The sequence below is a fragment of the Taudactylus pleione genome, unplaced genomic scaffold (assembly GCF_031769625.1).
Source record: "Taudactylus pleione unplaced genomic scaffold, aTauple2 ptg000296l, whole genome shotgun sequence".
NCBI classification, from domain to species: Eukaryota; Metazoa; Chordata; class Amphibia; order Anura; family Myobatrachidae; genus Taudactylus; species Taudactylus pleione.
In genome coordinates, this window is record NW_028284698.1 from 22,202,271 (window position 1) to 22,223,707 (window position 21,437).

Genomic DNA, 21,437 nt, shown 5'->3' on the forward strand with positions numbered 1-21,437 from the left:
ACAATGCATCATCATTCTGCCATGTGGTTGTTCCACCATATTTAGCAGAACTCTTTATGACAAAAACACTCAAATTACAGACTCATTATCTCCATAATAGCCTCGGTAACTAATATCCATAATATTCACCATAACTAAGGCGGTTGCCACCGGGTTTCCCTAGTTCTGATGAAACCACATTAAAGGGCATATTATCAAAATTTTTTCTACTAAAACAATCTGAAAACTAGTGTTTTCACACCCTTTTCACATTATTCTAGTATCCCCTAAATGTATCAATGTGCAGTTTGAGGAGAAACCACAAATTTGTCCTCCAAGCCCATATTCTTTAGTAAGCAAATTGCATTTGCCATACTTGTAATGACAAATGTGATGTGCTCAAATTTGCTAAAATCTAATTGTGAAAAAATAATGAGGGGGAGCCCTGCAATAATAATGCCACCTGGAGATGGCATTATTAAGGTTCCCCCTATTTCACTTACTCCAGCTCTTCTCTGACAGGCAGAACAGCGTCGGGAGCCAGCGCCTGTGATCAGCCTTGTGTGTCTTTATAGACCACAGGCTAATCATAGTAAAAAAAACAAAAACACTTACTGCACATAGGGACAAGTGATCGATGATCCGGTGAGCTCCTCTGTAACTCTTGTCAGCTGATCGCCAGGCTCCTGCTCTGTGACCCCACTCATCTGATGTGTGCTATAAACCAGCATCTCAGTTTACAGCACACATCAGATGACCGGGGTCACAGAGCAGAGGCCTGGCAATCAGATGTCACAGAGGAGCTCACCAGATCAGCAATGATATAGGTAAGTGCAAGTGGAGGGCCAGGAGGGGTAAAGTGGTAACTGGCAGAGGCGCAGGCACAGTCTCACAATATTTTTTGCAAAAAAAACCCCCTGAGAACTGTGTGGAGAATATTCGCAGGTACAATGCTTTCTCACAAGCTCTTTCCCTTATATAAATTTTAGTACATCCAAGTGATATTTCCTAAATTCGCAATGCAAATTTAGGCGAAAATATCCCACCACAACCGGATTGTGGTAAATACTATATGCTCCTAATAGTATAAGTACAGTAAAAATAGGTTCCTCTTAATAGTATACTTATTTGGCACTTAAAATGAAGTGTGGGATTGATTTTATGTTCTAGGCAAACTGTAGGTTGCATGGGTGTCCTAGTTTTGCAGACAAAGAAAAAGATTAAAATGAACAAGTGGATCTTTGGACTGCAATGCAGAAAATAGAGTTTAACTCCCTATCTTTTGCACAGCAGGGCTCTTATCAAAAGATATTTTAATAGAAACAAGTAGCAATCAAACCAACCCAAGGAAATTGAGGGGACTTGTAAATTGTTTATGAGTTTTGGACACTGCACAATAGACTGTTATTCAACAAGAGGAGCCAGAGGGCAGTTTCATTTCGTGAAGGGGAGAATACAGACAGAATGTTCTATTCATATTTAGAATAACATGTTGCAGATATTATTGGATTTTATTCATCTGCATGTACAAGACAGCTGCACAAAAATAGACAAGATTATTAGATTTTAACCTTACTTGTGTCTGATTGCCTTGTCGAAAAATGTGTCCACTTTATTCTGCTTTTTCCCCCTCCTTCTTGTATTTTTATGTCTAAATCAAAATAGAAGGTGGAAGACATGGAAAAGAATGTTGGTAGTAAATTCTTTTTATAACTTCAGATCATGGCTATTTCGACTTCTTCAACAGTTATGGGAAAATAACCATGACCACGAAATAAAGGAGCCTATATGGCTGTTTTTATAATTGTCTATGGAATCAGCAAACTATAGTAATTTGCCAAGCTCTGAAAAACTTAGATAATAGCTAGTAGACTACAATTTTCTTCCCCAGCAGCTCATATTATGGCCGTGTATTTGTAGTAGATAAGTTGGGTCAGAACTCAGCAGTAAAGTGACAGTGAAAGCTATTCTCACTGGAGCCCCTATCATGACAACAGAATTTTCATAAATAACTCTGAAAAGACATTTCTAATGACTATGGCCCTGATTCAGACCCACTCGCGAGCGGCTGTCCGCTCGCAAGTGGGTCGATGTTCTGCACTGAGCATGCGCACGATGGAGGGAGCTCCGTCGTGCGCATGCGCCAGACGCGACGAGCGAAGGACTTTCCTTCGCTCGTTGTGTCTGATCAAAGGGGGCATGCTGTCGATGTTGATTGACAGCACGCCCCCTTTAGTGGGCGTGCCGGGGGCGTGCCTCCCTGACGGGGGCGTTCCTAAGGGAACGCCTCCCGTCAGAAGCCGGCCCACTGACATCACTAGTGATGTCAGTGGGAGTGATTTTGGCTCTGATAGAGCCAAAATCACTCCGGAGCTTGCGGTTGAAAACCTCAACCGCAGGCTCCGGCTCGCAGTTTCGATGGTCACGACCATCGCGGCCATCAAACTGCACGCTCGTATAGGCTGTGGGTGGTGACCCACAGCTATACGAACGTCCAGGAGGACGCTCCATTTTTATGGAGGGTGGCCCTCATTCAGAGCGTACGGCTCTGAATGAGGGCCTATATGCGGTGATAAACAATGACAATATTTTGTGACTCAAATACCAAGGGTCTTCAGTAGTAGATCCCAAAGTGCATGTTTACAAAAATATAGTATGATGCTCATCCTGGGGTTTGTTTTGCCCTCTTTGGTTGTTCTGCTCATCCTGGGGTTTGTTTTGCCCTCTTTGGTTGTTCTCTGCGTATTTTTTTTCTTTTTGGTGTGTGTGGGGGGGTCATTATCTTCAAGATCATTTCTTTATCTATTTGTCACAGGCATAAATGATTAGTGTTTCATTGATATATTGTAGAGTATTCTCAATCCCATTATTGAGAGACCCCAAAGTGAGAAAAGAAGACTGTCACGATCCTGACTAATTTTTCCCATATACTACTGTTTTACCTCTGCGTTGGTGTTCCCGCTAGCGCTGAGGCCCACCTCGCGCTGTGACCGCACATCACTCATGGATGATGCAGAGGTCCTCCTGCATTGCACATCGCATCCAGCTGGCTATGAGGTCTGTCCACATGGTTCCTGCTCTGTGCACTCAGGTGTGCAGCCTGAGTGCTAGCATGCTGAGTAAACACACTGAGTTCCCTCCAAAACTCAGTATGGGCACAGCCATGTTGGATTCAGTCACCTGACTCCCCTCCACCACTCAGAGTGCTGCCCCCAGACAAGCTGATCACAGCATCCAATCCCTGGGGATCCACCCTTATAAATTCCATTTTCTGACTGGCCTCCATTGCCAATACAATGTCGCTTCTGCTGAGGGTTACAGCTGTGTGCTGAGCTCCCAGGTACTCTGTATCTGAACAGTTCTAGTCCGTGTGATTCCAGTTCCAAGTTTGGTTGCAAGTCTCCATTCCATCTCTGCTCCAGTCTGGGTTATCCACTGAGACTTGTTCCTAACTACAACCACCGGTCCCAGACAATGGCCCTGATTCAGACCCGCTCACTGTCAGAGGCAGCTTGCAGGTCTGAAGGGCATTTATTTTTTTTGTCCAGCCTTCATGCCGCTCGCTAGGTCACCCACAGCCAGGTGATGGTCGCGACCATCTTGACCATCGGGCTTGCGACTAGACCCTTGTGGTAGGGTCTCGTCTGCCGCAAGCCCCAGTGAGCTCCCTGCTCTAATAGAGCAGGAAGCTCACTACTGACATCACAAGTGATGTCAGTAGGGCCGCCCCCAAATGGTAGGCGTTCCTTCGGGAACGCTTCCGTTTGGCAAGCCACCCCCCCGACCTGCCTACAAAACGGGGCGAGCTGTCAATCAACATCGACAGCCGCCCCATTTGTAGCGAGCCCCGGAGCGAGTGAATTTCTCACTCGCTCCGCGGCTCGCGCACGCCGCACATGCGCACTGCCCGACCATCGAGCACTATGCGCTTGCGAGCAAGTCTGAATCAGGCCCAATATCTCCAACCATCGGTCCCAGCCAATATGTCCAACCATCGGTCCCAGCTGATACATCCAACCATTGGTCCCATCCAATACTTCCATCATCGGTTCCAAACTGATCCAGTACTGCAATTCATCATCATCAGTTGCAAACCGACCCAGCACTGCAATGCATCATCATCAGTCCCAAACTGATCCAGTACTGCAATTCATCATTATCGGTTCAAAACCGACCCAGTACTGCAGTTCATCATTATCGGTCCCAAAGCGATCCAGTACTGCATTTATCAATATCGGTCTCAAACCGATTAAGTTCTTCAATTCATCAACATCGGCCCAACTGATAAGTTAAGCAATTCATCATTATCGGACTCATATCAATTAAGTTCTTCAGTTCATCAACATCGGTCCCAACCAATCAAGCTCATCAATTCATCAACATCGGACTCATATCAATTTAGTTCTTCAATTCATTAACATCAATTCCAATCTGATTGTCTCCAAACAGCAATTCCAACTTGACTGTCTCCAAACATCAGTTCCAATCCGATTGTCTCCAAACATAGATTCCAATATGATCCTTCTTCATCAATCCCACATCACCGATTCTATTCCATCGATTCTACAGCATTGCTTCCAATCTGACCATGCTTCACCAATTCCATATCATTGATGCCACTACATTGGTTCCTATTTGATTCTACCACTACAGTTCCCATTCAGTTTCCATTTTAATAAAGTTGTTCCACTGTCGTTGCCTTTGGGCTCATCACCTCCAGCAGTTCCACTGCCTCATATCTTCCCTCATTGCATGAGAAAGTCCTGGCGCAAGCCACCCAAAATCAATCACACCTCCATAGGCTTCCCTTCAGCCTCCCACGCCTGTTCCAACCAACTCCAACCCTCAAGCATGACAAAGACAAGGTAAACCTGCAGACAGAGTAGCAAGGTGCAGCACTATCTCAGGAACCAGAGACCAATAACTAAACAAAAAATGCCAGGTACAGATCTCTTCTAGCATCAGAGGGTGGAGCTCTGAGTCCAGAAACTCCCCCAGCAACTTCTGTGCTCACAGCTCTCTGACAATTTTTTCCCCTCCTCTTGTGGACAATGGCTTCAAATGCACAGGACCCGTTACACCAGACCAACTTGTCAAAATATGTGTTCTGAGCTCTGACTGGGTGAGCTGCTATTGCTAAATGTCCCGTACCATCACGTGACAATCTGTTTCAAGTTTGTTTGTGTTAGTACACCAAGAATACATCACTTGATAGCATACCTATGTACGATGTACATATTTGGATGGTCACTAGGCACATCTAGAATCTAGAAGTCTCTTGAATATCATCTGAGACCATTTGCGGCCAACAGTGAAGTTAATGCAAACTACAAGGCAAATTACATTTCTGCCATGCTGTGGAGTATAAATTACCCAGTGCATATATTTGATTTATATTTCTGCTGCACGACTACTATATATTCTGTAAATGTTCAAATTTATTTAACTTTTTGGCTTGTATTTTATAATAATAATGAGCATTTTTCTTAGGATTAGAACTTTGCAGCTTTTAAATGAGGCTTTTTACTATAAATCACGCAGTACTGTATTTCTCTAAATGTCCACTAGTCAATTTGCTGGCGGACGGGATCCCGGACGTTGATATATGGACGCCGGAATCCTGTCACCCGGCAAAATGTCAACGCTGATATCCAGAAGGAGATCAGGATACTGGTGTCAGCATCCTAACCCTCGCCATCCCGAACGTCTAGAGCCGTTCCCGAACGTCTAGAGAGTAGTGCACTGTCCCCGGGGATGGGGGGGTTAGGTTTAGGCACCCCTGGGGGGAGATTAGGGTTTGGCACCCCCAGGTAGGGTTATGCTACGGGGAGGGAAGGTTAAGGTTAGGTACCACCGGGGGGGAGGTTAGGCATCACCCCAGGAGGGTTAGTTTTAGGGTGCGTGAAGGGAGGTTAGGGTTAGGCACTAAAGGGGGAGAAGGGTAGAAAGAGTATACTTAACGCCCCTATTGGGATCATCAGTCTTCGGGGATCCAGTGTCGGGATTTGAACCGGCAACTATTGAGCTGCCGGTATTTCATAACGAACCCGTCCATTAGGTATATTTAATTTGTAACCCCTGTCCTTGTGCTTACCTGGGGGGCAGGTCCCTGAAGTTGATTCTCATAGGAGGATAAGGTTACAGCAGTAGTGGGCCATGCAGTGCTGCCTGGAGGAAAAAGAGGGAACAAAATACTGTACCAGCCCAGAAGAACAAAATGAGTCTAGTACAAGCCCAGAGAATTGTGAGCCCAGACCAAGCCTAGAGTTCCAGGGAAAGTCTAAGAGTGTTCCACGTGTTTGGTGCCTGTCCTGTTTCTTTACAATTTGTCCATGTTACTGTTGCTGCTGTTATTCTTCATATTTTGTATTTTATTTTTATTTATCATATTCAGTTACATTTCTCAAACCTTTTTCAAATTAAACTGCTTCTTATACACAGTCCATCATTTATCAGGTTTCAGGCCCTAATGATACAAGGCCTCCTAATAAATGTAAAAGGTGGCTTATCCCTGTGAGTGTGTATTAATCCCATTACATGTGAGTTCCTACATTTTCATTTAGGGATTCAAATAGCAGTATTCAGAGTCAAACCATGTTAGACCACACACGGATCTGTACAGGGGCGTTTTAAGAGAGGAGGGGGCCCGTGTGCACTCCTCGTGCGGGGCCCCCTCCTCTCTCCCTGGTGGCTGGCAGCCGACAGACGCGGCTGGCCAGCCACCGGAGCATTAGTAGACGTCGGGCACTAGAGTGTGCCTGGAGTCCACTGCGCATGCGCAGAGCACCGGAAAATGGCCGCAGCGGCCATTTTTCCGGTGTTCTGAGCAGCAGTGACACCCGACGCGGGACCTCGGACAGGTATGTTAAAAAAAAATATGGGTGCAGTGTGTGCGGTGCGGGGCCCCCCTGGACCCAGGGCCCCGTGTGCCCCGCACACACTGCACCCATTATAGATACGCCACTGGATCTGTAACCTGAAGAGTAATACTTGTATTGTAGTAAAGTAATACAGTGAAGTAAATTGTGCTTACCTGTCATCCTTAGGTTTGGTTATATAGTGGTGGACAGGTTTGTGCTTCTGTTTGTACACATATTTACATTACATTGACCATAAAGAATTTGATTTGGTTCTGGACCACCAACCTGAGGCACCCCTGAAGTGTCCCGAGGCACCCCAGGGTGCCGCGGCGCACAGTTTGGGAACCACTGGGTTAAAGGTTGCTCTGGTGTAGTTCAGGCATGAGAAGGGTAAATAAGACGGAACAGTAAAAGACACTGACAAAAGAAGCAGAGGAGACATGATTTAGATTTCATATAAACCCCATAAAGACAGTGCTGGTGAAACATTAATGGATAGAGTAGGTGTGATATTATTAGTGATGGTGGTGTTTCAGCTGTTACCTGAGGTCTTTAGCTAATCCATGGCTTTGGAACAAAAAAAATAAATAACTCTAGAACCCTGCTTCATCAATATTCCACAAATAGTCTAAATTAACAAATCATTTTGTTTATCTTACGTAATAAGTGGAAAAGAAAATATTAAATTGGTTTCAAAAACTATAAATCAGAGATTACATTTGTTCTCTTAGATTAGTGTCTATTTGCTGCTCACTAACATACTGTCCAGAAGAAGAACCTTAGTTACAATTAATTAAAAGTGATGTACAGCAATTTGAGTAAGTGCCTCACCTAAGCCACTTAGTGCTGCCTGTTCTTCTGTGAACACTTCATACCTGATATAAAACAAAGGTGTATATACAGTACCTGGATATTCCCAGTGCCCACAAACAGCCAAAGCCAAAAGGGCGAACACACAGCATGAATAAAGATTTGCTTATCCAGGATTCAAAATACCATGGACAGCCAAGCTCATCGATGAAAACATCCTGTCTGCTGCCTTTTGTTGCAGACATTCAATTAGATATGCTCTTGAGATTATTGTTAAGAAAAGAATTTCCTAATGTGTTTTATCCCTTTTCTGGGAAAATATAATGGAAGAAAGGTTTATCATGGGAAGTAAATAAAAGACTGCATGATTTCAGTAAATAAATACTAACTATGCAAGACATATCTCCGCAGATAGGATGAACTGTGACCTGATAGATTTAGACGTTTCTGAAGTACACACACTGTAAGCTAATACAATGGTCCTATATTCCAGTATTATTTGAGGGATTTTTGGCTTATATAAGAGGAAACACACACTAACAAAACCGGCAAGGTCACATGATAAATGTGCATAAAAGTATCAGTGCAACAAATAATTGCACATTCATTTAACAAAGCATTCCAAATAATTCTAAAAATGAAGCTTTGATACCTAAAGTTTATTTGATATATGTAGGTATGAATTTATGAACATATAATTATATGTGACCTTCATATATGAATAATGTGGTACTTACAAAACCAACCAAAATAAAAGCAGTGCTAGCAAACGTAATGTGAACATTGAGCCCGGAGATTGGAAACTAGTATTTGTATGTCAGGTTTATTCAAATGCTTTGCTTGCCCCTGTTATGCCCCTGCCCCTGTTATGCAAGAAACATATCCCTTTTATGCCAGATTGCTGCACATACCCCTTTTATATCTGTAGTCTGCTCCACATGCCTCCTATATGCCAGATACATGCCACTTTTATGTCAGTAGTCTGCTCCACATGCCTCTTGTATGCCAGACACATGTCCCTTTTATTCCAGATTCCTCCACATGCCCAATTTATGCTTTCAGACTTCTCAAAATGCCCCATCTATGCCAGACACATGCCCCTTTTATTTCGTATTGGACCATATGCTCCTTTTATGCCATCAGACTCTTTCACATGCCCCTTTCATGCCAGACACATGTCCCTTTTATTCCATATTGGACCACATGCCCCTTTTATGCCATCAGACTCTTTCACATGCCCCTTTCATGCCAGACATATACACTTTTTTTTCCATATGCCTCTATATGCCCAATTTATGCCTAGAGATTGCTCCACATGCCCTATTTAGGACAGACACATGCCCCTTTTATGTCAGATTCAGCCACATGCCCCTTTTATGCCACCAGGCTCGTCAAAATGCTTTTTATGCCCAATAATGTCCCTTTTATGCCATCAAATTCCACCACTTACCCCTTTTATGACCCCTCAGTAATAATTTCATTCTTTGCATGCAATGTATGTGGCAGTTACAGACATAACTGACCTCCCCCAGTAGGTCCCCTACCTGACTGCTGTCATGTGACTTTACTGACACAGTGATGCTCCAAGATCAACTACAAAGCCCAGGCGCAGGTCTGGAGTTATTTCTCTAACTTTAGTGTTTGTCAACATGGACAACCAACCACAAGTGACTTGTGACTTATATAGTATAAACAGAAATCCTGAGTAAACCACATTGTTACTGTGCAGAAATGGTGAACTTGTACAAATCATTTTGGGCACATTGCATAAGTCATAATGGAGCTGGTGTTAGAGCTGGCAAGGACACTGCACCAGTCTGATGTTAGATGCCCTTCTGATATATATTCCAATCACATGGTGTGCCTTTGTTTTCTTTGTGCTAAGCAAACTCTCAGAGTCAAATGAGTAGATCCCTGTTGTTTGCAGTACTTTAGTCTAATAATGTACAGCCAACTGTAGAGGTCAGATGGGTATTTATAGTGAAGTAAATTGACTTTGTCTAGAATATGTGCAAGGAAAAATGAAAGATGCAACTATTGTAGCCATCTTTTCCAATCTATACTATGTTTCTGTGCTATTAATAACATTGGCTCTAAAGGGGCACGTCCACTAGCAGACTGTGAAACGACTGCACGATTAAGACATTGAAATAGTGCAGCCGTTTCACAGTCTGTGCTGTGCCTACACTGAACGATCAGTCGTTCAGTGTAGGCACCCTTCCTTATCCCCAAACATGGTCAATCTGTCGTTATCGGCAGATTGACCAGCATCTTCAGGCGATGATAGATGTCAAAAACGACCAATGTTTTTGACATTATGCTGCCCGACTTGTGCCCAATTAACAAGTTATTGAATGATAACGATGTCGTTATCGTTCAATCACTCTGTTTAATCGGGTAGTGGATGTGCGCCAAAAAGTGCCATTTTTACTGGCCAGGCTGGTAAAATAATAACCAGGTGCACTTCTACAGTTGTAGTAATTTACGTCACATGAAAATAATCTGCATTCAGTAAGAACCGATGAAGGAAATATCCATGAATGCAGTCTATGGTTGAGGTATTCACAGACTTGGGATATAAAGGGTATTTTTAAACAGCACCTATGAACTGCATACACATTCAACAAGTATGTGAAAAGACAACCTGCTACTTATGTTAAATGTACTGTGCAATGAAGCTGGATAAAGTTAGTTACCTTCTGGGCAGGTGTGAGAACATGCATATACTGGTAGAAGTATACATGCTCTGCTTCTAAGAAGTGACATCAACCTTTTGGAAATCTGTCAATTAAGCAAGCTCCATGTTTTAAGATTGCGTCTCCATAGGGGTGGGTCAGGGCCGGTGCTACCATTGGGCATTTTTAGGCAGCCGCCTAAGGGTGCCGGCCACTGGAGGGTACCGCTGAGTCCACAAAAAAAAATAATCAATGGCATAATTCATGGCTGAGTGGCATATAATTAATTTGTGGCACAGCTGTGTGGCATATGAATTTGCAGCAGTGCTATGAGGTACATTATGAGTTTGGTGCTCTGTTGTGTGCAATATTCTCTATAATATATTATGAATTTGGGACACTGCTGTGTGGCATATGAATTTGCAGCAGTGTTATGAGGTACATTATGAGTTTGGTGCTCTGTTGTGTGCAATATTCTCTATAATATATTATGAATTTGGGACACTGCTGTGTGGCATATGAATTTGCAGCAGTGTTATGAGGTACATTATGAGTTTGGTGCTCTGTTGTGTGCAATATTCTCTATAATATATTATGAATTTGGGACACTGCTGTGTGGCATATTATTTAACTGGGGAGACTGATGCGTGGCATATTATGAATTGGAGGGAGCAGGGGCGGTTGGAGAAATATTGCCTATGTGCCCAGAAACCTTGCACCAGCCCTGGGTGGGGTGAGGGTATAATATAGCCTGCAGACAGAACAGGTGCAGGAACGCTGCAGGGGGGGGGGGCATCTGAAAACTTTTCAGACAGTTTTTAAAAATGTGGTTTTAAAAACACACTATACTGCTATTTTCACAGCACATTAACAGGGAGATCATTAGACAACATTCACTTATCTATATACCTATTCTTTACCATCAAAGTTCCATTACTTCCCACTCCAAACCCACTGCTGTACAGGAGGTGATAAATGTATTGCAACTGAGGGCCTGATTCAGAGCCGGACGCTTTTTCAGAGCGCTAGCTCTGAATCAGGGCGGCATTTTTTTTCTATGAGCCGGCCTCCTGGCCACTCGCTAAGCTGTGGGTGGCCACCCACATCTTTTGCGAATGGCCAGGTGATGGTCGCGATGGTCGCGACCATCACGACCATCGGGCTTGCGATGAGACCCTTGTGGTAGGGTCTCGTGCATCGCAAGCCCCAGTGAGCTTCCGGCTCTAATTGAGCTGGAAGCTCACTACTTCGGGAACGCCTCCGTTTGGCCAGCCACTCCCCTGTCGGCCTCCAAAATGGGGCGAGCTGTCAATCAAAATCAACAGCTGCCCCGTTTTGGTGCGAGACCCGGAGCACCCGTTGCTGGCCGGGTCTCGCGCATGCGCATGCCGGAGCCGGCGTGCCAATGCGCAGTGAGGGACCATCGACCCGCTTGCGAGCGCTATGCGCTCGCGAGTGGGTCTGAATCAGGCCCAGAGTTGTCACTATCTTAACAGAATTTACAGCAACTTTGCACCAGAACAGGTCTATCTACACTTACAAATAATCTGTGCAGTATACCTTGGTCTAGGGTTCTACACACACAATGACAAGACCACTGGCGGAAATGTTTATAAATCACTTGTACTGCACGCAGGCTACAGATATATGATGTATGCACGCAGGCTATAGATATATGATGTATGCATGCAGGCTACAGATATATGATGTATGCACACAGGCAGCTTTGCAATTGCGATCCTTGCAATTATGGTAATGCAGCAGGAGGCATCAAATCTTCTGCTGCATTATGTATCGGAGCTGCATTGTCCAACACAGCATCGCATACTCTGTGGACCATTGACCGGCTGCGGGACCCATGGGGTCCCGCAGCCGGCCACCGCAGATTAGATTAAGAGGCCAGGAAAACTCCGTCAGCCGACGGAGATCCTGGCCTTTTCCCTCCCCCCCAACGGCGGCGACACGCCTCCGTTTCGGCAAATGGAGGTCATCACCGCCCCCTCCCCGCCCACAAACACCAGCAGACTGTCAATCACTGACAGTCTGCTGGCAGTCTGCGTGTGGGATGGTAGACCCATTCTGCACATGCGCCTGCTCAGATTCCAGATCATCGGGAATCTGCGTTCAGCAGTGCGTGCAATGCTGAATTAGGCCCCCAGTCTCTTACCACTGAAACTCAGTGCTTCAAGTATGTTCTTTACAAAACAAAATTAGCTTGTGGTGTGGACCTTGCTGTATATTCTAATGGACTTGGAGAGGTGACAGTGTTGTTTATTGCAGAATATGTGGATTAGTCTAGGTGCATATATTAAAACATTTGGGGTGATGGACATGTTGTGTGTACTAATAGTGTAAATCAGACTGTTCAATATTTAAAACTATAATTGTTTTAATTAGGAAATTACTTAGAGGAGGTCTATATTTTGAGCACTATCCATGGTAGTTCTTATCCATCACTGCATGCTGGAAATTGTAGTTACAATACCATATAGATGATTGATGCAGTTGATCATTTTTTATACATATAAATAATGCTTCCAGGTACAAATTTCCTAAGCGTGTAATAGGAAGTTTTCAGCAAGTGGCCTCATAATGTGTAATATATGCAAAACCTAACTGAGAAGAGGCCAATCACACCAGTTGCTACATTCATTATATACTTTCCATCAGGGGCATAACTAGACCTAGGGGACCCTATAGCAAAATTTTCACTAGCCCCTTCCACCTGCCACTCACCTCCTGATCCCCACTGGCAGCTTTTCCTTAGCACAGTACTGCTGCAAATACATATACTCTCCCAGCCGGCTCTGTGACCTCCATCTTTCCTCTCTGACTGATGCTGGGAGTAGGCGTGGCAGTGGTCCTGGGATTTCCCAGCAGACTCAGCACGGCCACGCCTCCTTCCAGTATTCCAGCATTAGTGATGAGAGACGGAGCTGGCAGGGAGAGCAGATGGGCATGCAGTCCAGCAACTCACTTCTAAGAAAGAAGAAGCTGCCCATGGGGATCAGGAGGTGAGGGTGTGGCTGGCAGAACTGGGTGCAGGGGAGGGCCAGGACCCAGAAGTGGACTGGGCCCTGTAGCAGCCGCACCCCCTGCACCTACTATAGCTACGCCTATGCTTTCCATCTATAGTACAGTAAAGACGTCGTAAATGGAGCATGGACGCTATGTAAAGTGGGGGTTGATCAGAGAAGAACAACCCCTTCAAAAGTAGCCATTTCAAAAGAAAAGCCAGGTACACACTATCAGGGGTATTCAATATGGGAGCGAAAACACCGTTTTTGCGTTAATATCGCACTTATGATGTCATTATCGCAGGTTTTAGTTTTACACCGTATTCAATTTCAAAGACTTTTCGCAGGTTCGAAAAGTCTTTGATAAAAAACGGGGATAACTTTTCACCATTGAATAGGTGTCGAAAAAAAGTGCAGAATTGGGGTTTAGGGGTGCTGGCTTAAAAAAAATAGCCTGCACCCCTGGGAATGACATTTAAAAAAGAACTGTGTCAAAAAAAGTTTAAAAAAAAAATAGGGACATCCCAAAAAATTTATTTAAAAATTGGGGTGAAAATAAAAAAAATGGGAAAAAATTGTTTAACAATAGGGAAATAGGTTCAGGGCTATTCTGCAAGTATGCGGCAGGTGTTTTCTAGAATAGATTTATAGCGGCAGGTGCACAAATGCAGAATTTTTAAAAACGTACTTTAGGGACTTAAAAATAGCCTAGTACCCATTTTCATGTACCCCAAATTTCATGGGACCACTTTAAAAAATGAAAAAAATAACCTAAGTGCTCTTCTGCATCACTTCTCTCGGGAAAAAACACCTGCTGCGGCTATTTAAATCCCCGACTTTCATTTAAAGGCTAAAACGGGGGTACCCATAGTGATCCCCCATGTTTTTACAACTTTAGGGGGGTCCTACAATTTTTTTAAGGAAAAATTCGTAACTTTACGCAAATCCAACTTCGCAGGCTCCCGTTTTCGTTAATTTCATATTGAATACGGGGATAAGCGGGCGCGTGCCCGATACTTTAACGCAGGTAAAAGCTCCGATATGAAACGTAAACTTCGACAGCGAAGTTTACGTTTCATATTGAATACCCCTCTATGTGATTGCGTACCTGGCAGATAGGAGGACGCGATGGAATGATGCATCGGGCCATCCATACATGTTGCATGATGCGGTGTACAACTGCACAATGTATCGTTCCATGCTGCATTTAGCAGCATGACATCATGCATCGCGTCGTCCATCTGCTGTGCAGCACAACAGATAGGACAATGCATGAAGGACCTGCATATACACTATGCCAGTGGTTCCCAACCTGTGCACCGCAGCACCTTGGGGTGCCTCGGGACACTTGCAGGGGTGCCTCAGGTTGGTGGTCCAGCATCAAATCAAATTCTTTATGGTCAATGTAATGTAAATATGTGCACAAACAGAAGCACAAACCTGTCCACCACTATATAACCAAACCTAAGGATGACATGTAAGCACAATTTACTTAATTGTATTACTTCACTATATATGTTCTTTTAATTTCTCAATAACACATTTTTTGCTTTGGGGTGCCGTGAAAACAATGCTGATGCACTAGGGCGCCGTGATTCAAAAAAGTTTGGGAACCACTGCACTATGCGATTCGCACGATATATATTGTGCCGATCCACGTCGGAACGATATATCTTAACACAGACCGCAGAGTGTGTACCCAGCTTATAGAATTGCCAGCATCAGTGTTATTATGTTTCTGTTTTCTGAGGAAAAAAATGCAGTTTTAATGAATGTAAGGTAAATAAAAAGACTATTACATTGTAAATGTCTATGTGCATCAAAAGCCATTGTATTGCCAATTTGAGCCATTCTTGCTCTTTTGTACTTGCAGGTTCGACTAGAATGGCCGACTGACCTAGCTGTCAATCCTATGGATAACTCATTATATGTCTTGGACAATAACATTGTGCTCCAGATTTCTGACAATGACCAAGTGAGGATTATTGCTGGTAGGCCCATACATTGCCAAGTTCCAGGTATAGACTACTTCCTTGTTAGCAAGGTAGCCATTCACTCCACCCTGGAATCAGCTCGAGCCATTGCTGTGTCACACAGCGGGATTGTCTATATTGCTGAAACAGATGAAAGGAAGATTAACAGAATACAGCAAGTCACCTCTAATGGAGAGATCTCCACTTTAGTTGGAGCACCCACAGACTGTGACTGCAAGATTGACCCAAATTGTGATTGCTTTTCAGGTCAGTTCTACTAATTCATTATATTTTGTAAATTCTTTCTGTGTAAAAATAAAATGGTGCAGGCATAAAATTAATCCGTAATGAAGACGTAATACAGTGTATATGCAGAGTCAGATGCATTCCAAGATGCATCCAGCTCTGTACCAGTAGCATATGCAAAATGTTTATGCTAGGAAAAAACAGAAGCATTTGCGCTTGGTTTATGCCAGGAGTAATGAAAGCATACTGCTAAAGTCAAATTACCCATTTTGCACACAATATAACAAACTGTGGGCCTGATTCAGTATGTATAGCAACTGCGAATGCAATAGGGATTACACACGCAGTCTCACTGCGAAGATATGCTAATCCTCTGCAATCGCTATGCCCTCGCAGCACAACATAAGGACGCCCACCTTACCTTACACACATCCGTAATACTTGATATCAGAGCGAGTGTGGCCAGTCCATGAAGAGGGTAGAATTAGCATTTAACCAGCTTTAATAAGCGTCATACATACAGTAGTGTATTGTGTGTCATAATTCCAGCATATACAGAACCAGTGATCACAGTAAGCCATTAGATGCATCAGTAAGCCATCTTGCCTGAGTTGAATGTATTTATTTTAGATGTGGGCACCATTCTAGACTATTGGAGCAAGTCCGGGAGCCTGGAGGAGCAACAGAAGAACCTAGCACTGCCCTAGACATATATCTACATATTGGGCTCTATAGCAGTGCATCCCTAACAGTGCATGTTTTCCAGATCTCCTAGTTGGTGCACAGGTTATTTATTACTGGCTGATACATGTTTTAAGATCCACAGGTGGTGCTAATTATTTCATTTTAGATACTGAGAAGAACATGCAGCACTATTCTATTACTATTTCTATTGTGGTCATGGTGTGGGCTGGGGAGGGGGGTTTCCAGGCAGACAGAACCCCCCCTGCATTTGCCTATGGACTGTGAAACCATCACTAAATTTACTACAATCGCAGCCTTACGCACACTTGCACAAGGTCTGACCTTACTCTAACGTATGCCATCGCAGTGCCTAATTTATGTATGCCCCTGCAATGGTATTCAAGCTCACTGGCACGTCAGTATATGGACAGAAGTGCATGTCTTTTTTGTGGACATTCACATTATGAGAATGTGTATTACTGTATATGCAAAATAAAGATGCAAACATTGAACTCTACAAAAGTAATGTACAGTAATGGTGCATACACACGGTCAGATATGTCAGATGAACGATTGAACAATTTTAGACTGTATTAAAATTAATGGAATCGTCCAAATCTGACTGCAAACACATCAGATATCAGATATCGTTATTTGACAAGCGGAAACGCGCATCGTTGCAGGCTCATGTGTCAGATTTTCTTTCAGATATGAACGATTGAACGATTCTTAAAATCGTTATCGTTCAGATCTGACAGAAAATCTAACCGTGTGTATGCACCATAAAAGTGACAATATATTGTAGATTATATATTTGCAATCAGTGAGTAGTTACATAATCACTTGTGATTATAAGTATAGTAGAATTTGAGTCTGGTGCGAGTGAGCGACGCCGAATGGTGTAGCGACTTTAACTTTAAATTTGCATCTCATTCACACCATAGACTCAGTAAAACACCACTCGCTCTGTACCAGAGTCGATAAACTGCAATTTTAACCACACAGGAATTACTTTTAAATATGTACAGAATTGCAAATGAAGCACAAGGACCTTGGCCTGGAATAAAGCCACGACCGCTGCATCATAGGACTTCGTATACAGATTCAGATTATTTCATACAGAGATGTACAAGTGTCATATATCAAAGTAATCAGTGCAGCCTCGTTAAGTGGGTTTTTTTGCAACTCATTGCAACTAAGTGACATACTCGAGCACAAATGACGCACTACTCAAGCCGAGTCGCACCAGACCTGGAGCTCCAAGAAAGCCTGTTTTCCGGCACTGCGGCAAAATTGTATGAGGACACATATGTACAAGAAAGAATGGACAATTCCATATACCAACTAAATGCTCTCCTAGATAGTGTACATTGTTTGCTTCTCTGACATCTAGCTGCAGTTATTTATGCCAAATTAGTATCTGTGTAAGTTTAGTTGTATATATAGATAAGGGAAGGGGGAGGTAGGGAAGGATTGATTGCACAGGAATATTGGTGGGTAAAAAAGATCGATTTAAAGTAATAAAGGTAGAAGGTGCACCCTCGGAGTAAATTGAGCATATCAAAGAGACGAGAAAAAGTGTGGGGCACACTCCTATAGAATTACCATGCTATAAAAAATACCTTTTATTGAAATTCATTAAAAAGCAAAAGAGAAAAAAATGGCCAAAAATACCTATCAGGTTGGACAATACAAACAAACAAACAATTCTTCAATCATAGGAGATACACTGTAATATTACTGCAGTTTATGTTATATATTTTGGTCTATACCTATGGAAAAAATATATCATGTTTATCTTTCAAAAACCACAAGGCAGGACTTTTAGGTATTAAGATATACAATTTGGATGTAATCGCAATCACAATTGTTTTTTGTATATATTGAAATATATACAACAGTCAATAATCACAGTTGTTTCTTATATATACATATACATATAGCAATGTAGGTATTCAGGATTGCCTCTAAGCAGAATCCTGCTATGCAAGCATCTCAATTTGGGTTGTGTATTTAGTCAGAAACTATGGAATAAGTATTTGTATCTTATGTTAATATCTTTCAAAACCCACAGGACAGGACATTTAGTATTGAGATATACAATTTTAAATGCAATCGGCAATTACAATAGTTTAGATGACTGCGTAGCAGGATCTCCTGTTATACCTCCACACAGTTGGACAGATAAGCCCTTTTGACTTTTTTATATTGTACAAGTTTTTATGTTGTCTTCATTAAAGTGTATTCGTTAAAAACGTATTACACTATTGGAGGCTCTCCTTTTTTTGCTGTATTTGCTTGTGCATTTGGACTAAGTCCCTGGACCTAGAGAAGGATTGAAAGAAAGATACCTGTTACCCTGATTTGAGACAAGTAACAGCTGGTACAAGGCTATTTTATATATTCTGGGTGCTGGAGCTTGGTCTCTTAACACGAGTGGAGTGTTTCTAACACCTGGTTACTATCTTATTAATGTCACTACTTTTGCACGTCAGCACATACTGAACGTATATATATATATATATATATATATATTATTTCAGACTACACTATGTTTGTTTTGTTTCTTTTGAAATTCATATCGTGGGATTTACACGAAGACACTGCAAGGACATACTGTTTATTTGGAACTTATGTACTTGGTCTAAAAACTCCCGCTGTAAAAAACTGGTACACTGAAGGCGCCACTCCTCCACCCATTTTTATATATATATATACATATATATATATATATATATATATATATATAGCATTTAACAATGCAGGTATTCAGGATTGCCTCTGAGCAGATTTCTGCTATGCATCCATTCTCAATAGAGGAATGAGCAGGGAATCTTCCTAAGTGCTGTAGCAGCAATAAAACATATGCATATTAAAGTGAAATATAGATATATATCAGAAACAACTGTGATTACCAATTGTCATATATATATCAATATACACAGCAAACAATTGTGATTGCTGATTTCATTCAAAATTATATATTTCAATACTCCGTGTCCTGTTTTGTGGTGTTTGAAAGATATGAACATGATATATATATTTATTCCATAGGCACTGACTAAATATACAACATAAATTGAGATGACTGCATAGCAAGAATCTGCTTTGAGGCAATCTCGAATACTTGCTTTGCTAAGTGCTATGTGTATGTGCATATATATATATATGTATGTGTGCTTATTTCACTTTAATATGCATACTGTATGTTTTATTTCTGCTACCGCACTTAGGAAGATTCCCTGCTCATTCCTCTATTGAGAATGGATGCATAGCAGAAATCTGCTCAGAGGCAATCCTGAATACCTGCATTGTTAAATGCTATATATATATACATATATATATATATATATATATCTATATATACAGTATATATATATATATATATATATATATATATATATATTAGGGGTGAGCGGGTTCGGATTTCTGAAATCCGAACCCCCCCGAGCCCCCCCGATCCGAGGCCGATCCGAGTCAGGCTCGACTTTTCCCGTCTGGCTCAGATCTGAGATCGAGGCAAAACTTCATCATCCCGCCTTCCGGGTCTCGAGGGTTTTGGATCTTATATAAGGTACCCGCGTCGGCGCCATTTTTTCACTCGGCTGTGGACAGTGAAGAGGGAGGGTGGGAGTTAGGGCTGGCTGGGCTGTGTAGTGTAGTGTAGTGCAGAGTAGTGTTGTGCTGTGCTGTGCTGCGCTGTGCTGCTGTTGTCCATAGGGGCTGTGTCCACTACTTCAAAGTCCATAGGGGCTGGCTGTGTTGTGCTGTGCTGCTGTTGTCCATAGGGGCTGTGTCCACTACTTCAAAGTCCATAGGGGCTGGCTGGACTGTGTTGTGCAGTCAGTTGTCCATAGGGGCTGTGTCCACTCCAAAGTCCTGTGCAGTGTCCCAGTCCTAAAGGGGTGCTGTAGTGTTGTCCAGGGGGTGCTCTGTCCGTCAGGGGTGCTCCCCCCCAAGTGCTAAAAAAAAAATATATTTTTTCTGTGTTTGTGAATTGTGTGCGCAGTAGCCGCACGTGCATCAACAAAGTAGTGCCAAGCGTGCGCCTGTGTCATAAGTAAAGGGCCGGCTGGCTTGACCGTTAAAGGGTGCTGTAACCCCCAAAGTACACTCCAAACAAAATAAAAAAATATTTTCTGTGTTTGTGAATTGTGTGCACAGTAGCCGCACGTGCATCAACAAAGTAGTGCCAAGCGTGCGCCTGTGTCATAAGTAAAGGGCCGGCTGGCTTGACCGTTAAAGGGTGCTGTAACCCCCAAAGTACACTCCAAACCAAATAAAAAAATATTTTCTGTGATTGTGAATTGTGTGCGCAGTAGCCGCACGTGCATCAACAAAGGAGCAGCGCCAAGCGTGCGCCTGTGTCCCATAAGTAAAGAGCCAGCTGGCTCATTTCTTAAAGGGTGGTGTAACCCACAAAGTGCACTACTCTCCAGCAAAAATAAAAAAATATTTTCTGTGTTTGTGTGCGCCTTAGCCGCACGTATATATCAATATAACATAAATGGAGGACCAAACTTTCTCCGATAAAAATAAAATAGGGAAAGATCAAGAACCACTTCCTCCTAGTGCTGTTGCTGCTGCTGGGAGTTGTTCATCATCCCAGAGAGGAAGTAGGAACACCACTACTTTTACTAAACAATTGACCCTCCAACAGTCCCTAGCGATGAGGATGAAGTACGACAGCAGTCATCCTGAAGCAAAACGTATAACTGAGGCCTTGACTGCTATGTTGGTGTTAGACGTGCGTCCGGTATCCGCCATTAGTGCAGTGGGATTTAGACAATTGATGGAGGTAGTGTGTCCCCGGTTCCAAATCCCGTCTAGATTCCACCTGCATCCTCAAAGCAGCAGCGACAAGCGTGCGTCTGTCTGTTAAAGGGTGGTGTAACCCTCAAAGTGCGCTCCACAAACAATAAAAAAATTCTTCTTTTTTTTCTCTTTGTGAAATGTGTGGACTGTAGCCGCACCTGCATCCTTAAAGCAGCAGCGACAAGCATGCATCTGTCTGTTAAAGGGTGGTGTAACCCTCAAAGTGCGCTCCACAAACAATAAAAAAAATTTTTTTTTTTTTTCTGTCTTTGTGAAATGTGTGGGCTGTAGCCGCACCTGCATCCTTAAAGCAGCAGCAACAAGCGTGCGTCTGTCTGCTGTTGTCCACTACCTCAAAGTGCACTCCACAAACAATAA

The 21,437-nt window shown here is 42.9% G+C and overlaps 1 protein-coding gene across 3 annotated transcripts in view; it reads left to right on the forward strand.

The window, feature by feature from the left end:
* Nucleotides 1-21,437, forward strand: part of LOC148511753 (teneurin-1) — a 658,333-nt gene that overhangs the window by 569,772 nt on the left and 67,124 nt on the right. For all 3 annotated transcript variants that reach the window (XM_088482875.1, XM_088482876.1, XM_088482877.1), the window contains one exon: nucleotides 15,215-15,581. In XM_088482875.1, the coding sequence (XP_088339001.1) occupies nucleotides 15,215-15,581 (367 nt within the window). The remainder of the gene's footprint in view (nucleotides 1-15,214; nucleotides 15,582-21,437) is intronic.